This window comes from Eleginops maclovinus, chromosome 18, assembly GCF_036324505.1.
Source record: "Eleginops maclovinus isolate JMC-PN-2008 ecotype Puerto Natales chromosome 18, JC_Emac_rtc_rv5, whole genome shotgun sequence".
In the NCBI taxonomy this organism is placed as follows: Eukaryota; Metazoa; Chordata; class Actinopteri; order Perciformes; family Eleginopidae; genus Eleginops; species Eleginops maclovinus.
Window position 1 is genome coordinate 5,750,927 of NC_086366.1, and position 10,000 is coordinate 5,760,926.

The 10,000-nt window shown below is 40.4% G+C and overlaps 1 protein-coding gene across 1 annotated transcript in view; it reads right to left on the minus strand.

The window, feature by feature from the left end:
- lekr1 (leucine, glutamate and lysine rich 1) overlaps window positions 1-10,000 on the minus strand; it is a 76,741-nt gene that overhangs the window by 48,701 nt on the left and 18,040 nt on the right. The window contains exon 3 of the mRNA XM_063907375.1: window positions 6,700-7,202. Within this exon, the coding sequence (XP_063763445.1) occupies window positions 6,700-7,202 (503 nt within the window). The remainder of the gene's footprint in view (window positions 1-6,699; window positions 7,203-10,000) is intronic.

The window sequence follows — 10,000 nt, forward strand, 5'->3', positions numbered from 1 at the left end:
GGTTGCTATGCTACTGGATGTTTTTGTAAATTACCAAGTAAACTTGATCATATTGCGCGTGTGTGTGCATGAGTGTGTGTCCTTGTTTTTCTGTTTATCTTGTTGTCATGAACCCCATAGTAGCCACCATTACAGCTATATGGAGGTCAGATTTCGTGTGTGTGTGTGTGTGTGTATGTTGATGTGGTAACGTGAACCTGATGCTGGATATGTGCTAATACCTCACATGCTGACTTTGAAGGCTGTTTCACTCTGTGCACAGAAGACTTGATATATTACTCTACACACACACATAGTCACACACAGTCACACACACACACACACACACACACACACACACACACACACACACACACACACACACACACACACACACACACACACACACACACACTCAAAGGGCGAGTATATATTTGTGTAATGTTTTCTCTGGTTGCCAGTGGAAACCAGAAATGGCAATAAAACCGCATGAGTACCTAACTAATTTGCCGTTTAGTACTTCCTTGTTTCAAATGGATGCCTTTCTATTTGTCATCCATCATTTGTCACTTTCATATTCCAGCGCCAGGTGTGTGTGTGTGGGTGTGTAGGTTTGTGTGCTCTAACACATTTATGCGATTTATTCTTCATAACTGCCAAATATAATTTGTATTACCATGCACAAGAGTGACTATCCCATCCATGCAGGTGTTTAAGTATGTGCAGAGGCCAAACACACACACACACACACACACACACACACACACACACACACACACACACACACACACACACACACACACACACACACACACACACACACACACACACACACACACACACACACACACAGGTAGAGACATAAACAGACTCACTGTTGGGATCCAGACTGAGGCCAGCCAGCCAAGAAGAAGCAAACAGAGTGTGTTGAATTCTCAGACTCGTCTATAACACCATAACAACCGCACTGTTACGTGATCTGTTTCAACCTGTCTTCAGTGTGAGGAGCTCTGTCTATCCATACCTGTTAATCAGTGTCTCCTTAACTTTGATTAACATTTTCATTACCCAACAACTAATCTAAACTGCGAGACAGACACATTATTACAGCCTTCAGTGATTGTAATAGTTTGTTAAATGTCTGTTGGTTTTCTTGTCCTAAATAGTTGCCCTTGTTGACGTTGCAAATGGAGCTGCTCTGATGCGAGAAACATTTCAGACTTGAATGAAGTATTTTCTAATCGTATCGCATCATACCGTACCATAACGTAGCGTAACATATCGTATTAGATCGTGGTGAATCTTATCGAATCATATGAAAACTATTGGTATGGTCTACATAAATTGTGTTGTCAAAGAGAATCCTATGGAATCGTATCATATCGACTTGTATGATATTGTATCATGTAGTACCAAATCGTACATACCGTATTTTCCGGACTACAAGGCGCACCTGAATATTAGCCGCACAAGCTAAAATTAGGGGAAAATCCTGTTTTGTTCATACATTAGCCGCACCGGACTATAAGCCGCAGGGTTCAAAGCTTGTGCAAAAAGTAGCGGCTTATAGTCCGGATATTACGGTACTCGTCTTGCTCTTGCTAATCTAGTCTCTTTTTCGCGCTAATTCGTACGGCACTACTTTGCCTGGCGGCCGGACATGTGATCAACATACCACTCTTTTCCCCCGTGACTGTGTGTCTGATCACATGCCCTTCCGCCAGGCAAAGTAGTGCCGTACAACAGCGCAACAAACCAAAACAAAACCTCTTACGATATCACAAAAATCATGAAAAATCCATAGAAAAGCTGCACCGGACTATAAGCCGCAGGGTTCAAAGCTTGTGCAAAAAGTAGCAGCTTATAGTCCGGAAATTACGGTAATCATTAGTATCAAATAGTATCGAATGGTATCGTATCGAATTTTATATTATCGCATCAAATGGTATTGCATATAGTATCATATAGAATGGTATCAAATTGTATCGTATTGTGTTCCCCATTGCACCACATGGAATTGTATCCTATATCATATCAAATGTAATTGTACCAATTCGAATAAAATTGTATAGTACCGAATTGTATCAAAGTGTATCGTATAGTATTGTATCTTATTAATTCTTATCGAATGGTATTGTATCGTATTATAGTATAATTAATAGTATCGTATCGGATTATATCGTATCGCACACTATCGCATTGTTTCAAATAGTATAGTACTGAATCGAATTAAATTGTACCCAATAATAGCGCGGTGGTGGCGCACACGCACACAAAAATCCATGCAAAATATCCACTCTGAATCCATCCATACTGGGATTTTAAGCCAGGATTTGACATGTTTTACTGTGTATTGTTGTATATTGCCCACATTATACACAACACCAATAGCTGTGCTGTTTTTCTGCTTAAAGATATCAAGATCGGTTTTAAATTTGGTGTAGGATTCTTCAGTGTGTACCCAGGAGCTTTCTCTTCGAATTGTTCTTCCTAGTGGTTATTAGAGCTAGACTGATAAATGGGATGGGCTGCAAACATAAAGTTATCCGGGCGCCGTACACATGGCAGCCCGCTGCTCCTAACACTAGGATCGGTCAAATGCAGAATGTAAATTTCCCCTCTGTGGGACCATTAAGGGTTCCTTCTTTCTCTAGCATTGTATTGTATCGAATATCATCATATCCAACCTTATGGTATAGAGATACAAGATGGTGAGAGTATGACAAAACCAGTATAAAATGATTTCATTAAAGTCCTTGAAGCCTTTACTCTATTGAATTAGTCAAGCTTTTACATTTGAAAGGTACCAAACTCTATTTAGTTTGCTGAAAGGGAAAAACTTGTTTTCAGTTGCAGCATAATTACTGTTCAACTACTTGAAAATGAACACCATGGAAATAATTTTAAAATGATCCTGACACTTATCCATAGCAGGTGCAGCCTTGTGTAGGAGCAGTGCCGGAAATGTGTTGATTAAAATAAAGACACATGGACGATAAAATAGATGTACCAACCAGACATGGTGTTGCTTTGCACAGGATTCTGGGAGTAGTCATAAACTGTGACCTAAAGAGACCTTTTGTCTACAGCTGACACACTAATGCACGCATCACCGGTCAGTTCGATTATTGTGATGTCTGGTTCCTAGTTAAAAAGAAAATCTCGCAACATGTTCAGAGGCTGCTGCCAGAAACCCGACAGAGATGTAGAGGGAACAACACGTGATATATTTCTGACGTGCAAAATTCCTTTGTGCTCGCATCTCCAAGAGAGGAACAAACTGCCAGGATCCAAGGTGAGCCCTGAATCTGTGAGAAAGTGTTGCATTCAATTGGATCAAATTCAATGATTATGCCGGGATGTTGACAAGAATGTTTTTTTAAAATCATAAACGGGCAAATAAGGTAATCTCCATTTCTCCTCCTTTTCCCTCTGCAGATCATTTTATCTCCAGCTCATGTGTGTCTGAACTTGTCTAGCAGGTGACATTTGAAAATCAGGTTTAATTGCACCCTTCTCACCTTCCTGTCTATTACAACATGTAGTTGTTTTATCTCCGCCCAAAATACAAGTTACTACATGTTTTTTGAATCTTCATTATTGTGATGAATGCAATTACAATTTTTTATCAAAAGACGGCATTAATACAGAGAGACAGAAAGAATGAGCAGCAGAGATTATCCACTGCTGTCAGTCCATGCCCTCCTCTCACACATTACTATGTCGTGCATCATTAGCTCTGCCCCACCTTTGACCTCCTGGCCCTCGCTTGGCCCCAAGGCTCCAGAGAACAACTGTGTGTGTGTGTGTGTGTGTGTGTGTGTGTGTGTGTGTGTGTGTGTGTGTGTGTGTGTGTGTGTGTGTGTGTGTGTGTGTGTGTGTTTGCGTGTGTTTTTGGCTCAATAAAGAGGCAATGTATGTGAGAGATAACCAGCTTACATTAGAACAGTGGATTAGCTCACCAGTCTACCATACAGATCCCAAAATACACACAACCAGAAACCAAACTATAGCCATGTGAGGATACTACACATATGGCACAGGAAAATCCATTCCAAATATCCACTCTGAACCAATCCATACTGGGTTTTTCAGCCAGGATTTGACACGTTTTACTCTGTGTATTGTTGTATATTTCCCACATTATACACAACACCAATTAACGTGCTGTTATTCTACTTAAGATCAAGTTTGGTTTTTAGTTTTCATTTTATTCTTCAGTGGGTGCCCAGGGGCTTTTTTCCTCTCATTTTTCCTCCTAGTGGTTATTAGAGCTAGACTGATAAATGGAATGGGCTGCAGAACAATAAGTTATCTTGTTATGAAAGAGACGAGGGGGCCGGTTTTTATAAGCCACAGAGCTAATTAAGGGAAAGAGGGGCCGGTGTGGAGACAGGAGGAGAACAGGGCTGTCTCCTAAATCTCTTTCCATTTACTAAATAGTGAACTATTAGTGCACTCTGCTCTTTTGTGTCAGTGTCCAGGTTTCGATTTAATTATTAGTGCATGAAATGTATTAAGAATCAGAAATCCTTTATTCATCACACAGCAGGGACAGAAAAGGAACTTAAGGTGTTTCAAATAAAAAGGCAAGTGCACATTAATAAAAAAATAAAATAAATCAGTAAACATCCATAGTAACAAAAAGTACCAGTATCACAAAAAAAGGGGCTTAAAATGCAACGAAAGGTATTAGCGATGTATGAAATCATCATTCCACAACCCCTATTTACTTCACTTAAAATATTTCTCTAAATCATTTTTAACTGTCAACAAAATGTGACTTTTTTTGTTAACTTCTGGAACATAGTGAAATCACTTTTGAACACTTGTGCTTCTATTGGCTGGCGCTCCAACACATTGTATGTGATATGCTAAGAGGCGGGACATCTCTGAGCGGTTGATGAATCACAACAGAGCCGGCCAGCTAACCAATCAGAGCAGACTGGGCTCTGGTTTCAGAAAGAGGGTGAAAAGAGGTGCTGCAGCACAGGCAGTATGAGATAAAATAAAGAGCTTTCTGAACATGAAAGCATGGAGACATGTCCCAGTAGAGGCACGAATACTAATATGAACCTGAAAATGCTGAAAAAATAGGCCCCTTTAAGAGTCCAACGGCAAATTTGCAAAACAAAATCGAAATGACTAGGTATTCAGATCTGTGTTATTGTTTATATGAAAGCGGGGAAGTCTTTATATATTTTGGGCTATACATAGCATTCCCATGAGTCATGCATTCCACACATATTCCCAAGAAAATAACGTAGACCTTGATGGCTGTTTGAGAACACACACCTGCTCTTTGATTACCAACATCAAGTTGATGTGTCTGAAACAACAGGAATCTTCCCCACTTGTGTGCATGTGTGTGTGTGCACCATATGTCACTTTATGTGGGTAGCTGCACACACACACTATTTCTGCTTTTGTGCTTTTGCTATATAAAACAGCTCTGACGTTAATAAGCGCACTGAGATGAATAGATACCTGATGATATAACGCTTCTTTATAAGGTTATTTTTGGTGTCGCCTCACATTCCCTAGAATATCTCTGCACAGCCGAAGAGAACATGACTGAACTTGTCGGATTGAGCTTGGATACAGAACATGTGTAGGAGGGGAGAGAAAAACCAATGAAAGATGGCATAGTAATGAACGGAAAGGAAAAAAAGCTGCACCAGGTATTTTATATCAAAACATCCCACACAGCTCTGTTGTATCCTGGTCTCTATGACTGTTCAGTGTTGATGTGGGATTTGAAAAGAATCTTGGTCTTAATCTTAGTTGATAAAAAGCCCAATAACGTATTTGCTTAACAAAATTGAAATATACCCTTCATATTTCCCCTTATATATTAGCTTAGCACAGACAAGTAACCATGAATTAGCATCACAGGACAGTTCAGTCCAAACAAGGAGTTAAACTCATCATGGAGTCCAGTCACATTGTTTGAGGATGTAGGAGAACAAACAGCATGATGGAGTGAGTTGTAATCATTTTTAAATCTGGCACGTAGGGTGGTGCAAACAAGCCAAAATAAATGTGGATCTACAACAATATCTTTTTCCTTGCGTCATTGTAAACCTCCACACATCCTGATACTAAAACAGTCTGCCCCCTCATGTATCATTGCTGGGTACTGATTCAAAGTCAAACCAGCAGCAACTTATTTTGTTTCATTTTCACTAATTATAAGCTTTAAAAAAAGTCATTTTCAATTCACTGAAACACGCCGTTTCCTCCCACATTAAGTCAGATGGTGCTTTCAACAGTTTGCATGTTTGTTGGTTTCCAGTAAACAACCTATAAATATTTTAAAACAGTCTTGTTTCATGGAAATCGAGTCAGATCACTTAAGACTTATTTAGTTCCTAAAAATAACTGACTTTCTTAAAAGTATTTTTCTGAGCCCCTTGTATCTATTTTCCATTTTTCTAGGTATGGATGATGGATGTGTTGATATAATTATACATTTGCAATAGAAATTTACACACACACACACACACGCACACACACACACACACACACACACACACACACACACACACACACACACACACACACCCCCCCAGCTAGAGGAATCCTTGTCTGATTTTACTGCAAGTTTGTGTGTTTTTGTGTTCAGCGTGACTCACAGGATAATTGCCCACATGAAGTCTGGCATTAGAGATTGTTTCTCACCAGGGACGGGAAGCGCAGACAAACACACACAGACCTCACCTCTCCTCCAGCTGTTGGAAGCTTTTCCTCAGCTCCTCCACACTTTTATTGGCCTTTTGAAGTGCGTCTCCCAGAACTTTCTCCCTCTCCTCAGACTTCCTTTCCAGCTCCTCTCGCTGCTTTCTCTCCGCCTCCACGTCTCCCAGCGCTCTCTTCTCTTCTTCCTTGTTGATTTTCTGATACTGCTCTTCCATCTTCTCCTTCTTTTTTTCAAACTCTTCTCTCATGGCTCTCTGTGTGACTCCGTGCCTCTCTTCTAATTCCTCTTTTGTGGTTTTCTCTCTCTCCTCTGCCTGTCTCTGGACCTCCAGGTGACATGCCCTCTCCCATTCCAGCCTGCCCAGCTCCAGCGCCTCTCGCTGGGCCTTCTCTCTCTGGGTGATCCCCCTCTGTTCCCCGAGCTCTTCCTCCAGCCGAGCCAGTCGACTGTTGAGCTGGTGGAACTCGTGAAAAATGAGGTAGCTCACACCGCAGTAGCGACACACCGTCTCACTGCGCTCCATCTGAGGGGAAAAACAAAAAAGAAAATAGGTATGGATATTATAATCAGAGGAAATATATAAGAAGATATAAGATGAAAAACAAGGTATAATGATAACGAATGATAAGGTAGTGATGAAAGTTAGGCCCACACCTGAGATTTAAATCAGAACCCTGAGAACAAGTTAAAATCCGGGGAAAAAAGTCAGGATTACTAAAATAATCAATTACATTAATACACTCAAATCTCAGAACTCAAAACTTTGTTTTACTTTAGGACAGAAAAATATAATTCCCTATTCCCTAGGCCCTATCCTCTTCCGTAGTAAAAGGTACCGTGATTTGTGTCATATTGGAAAAAAAACATGCCAAAAACTTGCAACTGAGGGTAAGAAATACATTTTTAAGTACATGTACTGCAAATCTTGAATATCTTGATTAACCCCATGTAGACTATATCAGGCTCAAATGTGTTCACAACAATATCTTATACTACATGAGTCTTTGTATATTGTCTTTAAATTATATAACAGGAAACAGAAAATGCTCCGTTTCAGTTTAGTACATATATTTTGATTAATAAGTATCATGTAATCCATTACTCCCCAAGCCTGTGTATATCTTTTTATCAGCAAATGAGTCTAGAAATAGCATTCTCTTTTGTATGGTTTATTTTATGGGGCCTTTAGAAGTAATGTATCAAAGTTAACTATAAAAACCTTTAGACTGACAACTGCAGTCTCCATTATCCGTCACAATCTCTTGCAACCGCGGTGTCAGAAACATCTTCTTATCTGTCAGTGGTTCAAAGCAGAGGAACACAGATACTGTAATCCCTCCTTCAGATATTGTTTTTACTGTATTGCTGTCTGTTAGAAATAACATCTCCCAAAATGATCTCCCTTTCTCTGTGCGTGTCAGTATGTTCTCTCCAAGCTGTTGTCACTTCTTTCAAGCTTATGAGGGATAAGATCACATCCTGCAGCTTTCATCTTTACAGTGCTGGCAGAGCTGGTATTTGGATGACATGATGACAGCCCCCACGTCAGAAATCTCTAAAATAAGCTGCCACATGATGTAAACAGGTGAAAGAAATGTGCAAATAAAGCAACGATAAAAGGTCACAGAACAAATCATTGAATCGCTGTTAAGGCAAAGAAGCCTCAGGAGATTGCCTTTGTCCATTTGGTCATTAAATATCAATATCTCCAAAAACTCCAGAGTGGCATGTCATTTGGTGTGTATGGATAATAAACCATTTCATTATGAGTCTGCTATGGCCTTCTGTCCAGTGACACATATAGTCCAGACTTTCTATGTACAATAATTCAAATTTAAATCATGACAGCCAGCAAGTCGGCCAAAGCTAGCTACTGTAGATTATATCCAGGTTAAATACAAAAGAATGGCAGCCCATGCTTAGAGTCTCTCTCCTTAAATGTTATTAAATGTAAGTTTGCTGTTTCTCAAGTTTCCTTCTTCTTTACGGAAAGAGAGGAGACAGGGTGGTGGATGAGACAGACAGACAATTCAAAGCAACACTTGAAAGTGCTTCCGACGTGACAAATGATTGACGTTTAAGAAGATAGAGCTTCCCTCTCTCGGCCTCTCCATCAGACACATCTAACTTTCTCTCCGTGTTCCCATCCATCACAGAGACTTGTGTTAGCATCTTGTCTACCCCTGTCAGGTCAAGGTGCAGATTACGTCTGCCTCTTGTCTTCAGGACAGCGGGGGTTTGGCTTATAGCAGCCATGACGGATAGAAAACAGCCAGAATAAGACTGTAGAAGAAGAGCAGTGCACTCGCAGCAAATGCTGAGGTACAGGAAGAGAACGCTGTATACACTTAGATCCAATGCAAGCAAATGAAAACAAGAGTAAATGGTCTACGAGAGCAGTGCTACGTCACAGCCTGGTGAAATGACGGCCGGTGAAAATAAATAATTGGCGCCAAGCAGAACAAATAGTTGAATCATACCTACAGGCTGATGTGTGTGTATTGCACATCAATGATAAAAGAAGAGATTTGTGTCTTCAGGACATCTGAATAGAGGACTGAAATCATAATCAACAGGACCCAGTTATACAATACATGTGTGACAAACACTTCATCACAGCTAATGATGCTAATGAGGCTAACGTCAATCGTCCAAGTAAACAGTTGTAATGTTAAAAGTCAAAGTAGTGAATGTAGATGCTGCATTGAAATATGAAATACTGACAAAACAAAGAAATCCAAGTCCAAGTGTAAGCCTGCTGCCCACTGGACATCCATCCCCTACAGATTACGACTGACCATCGTATTTGGACTCAGTATATGGCACTGTATCATTATTTTTTCCATTTATCTGACACCTGACTCCTGTTCGTTTTTGTACAGTTTGATACTCATATCTTTGCAGGGTTTATTACAGCAGCGAAGGTGTGCTCCTGATGAAAGCTGATGCGTGTACTTGTGTTCGCCCTGATGAAGGTCCAGAGACGGACATAATAAAGATGGTACAGGGAGGGACGGTATTAAATTGGGTGGAGAGAAATTCTCCGAAACACAACAGTGTATGTAGTTTAGTGTTGCCACAGAATGCACACTGGAGAATATTGGATATTTTCTGTTTGCAATGTGTGTGTGTGTGTGTGTGTGTGAGAGAGAGCGAGAGAGAGAGCGAGAGAGAGAGAGAGAGAGAGAGAGAGAGAGAGAGTGAGAGAGAGAGAGAGAGAGAGAGTAAGTTTGTGCAAATGTGAGCAATATATGAGAATGGGGCTCTGGGGTTTTTAGTGTTTACTGTGCAGATGTCCTCATGGTTCCTGCAGGCATAGAT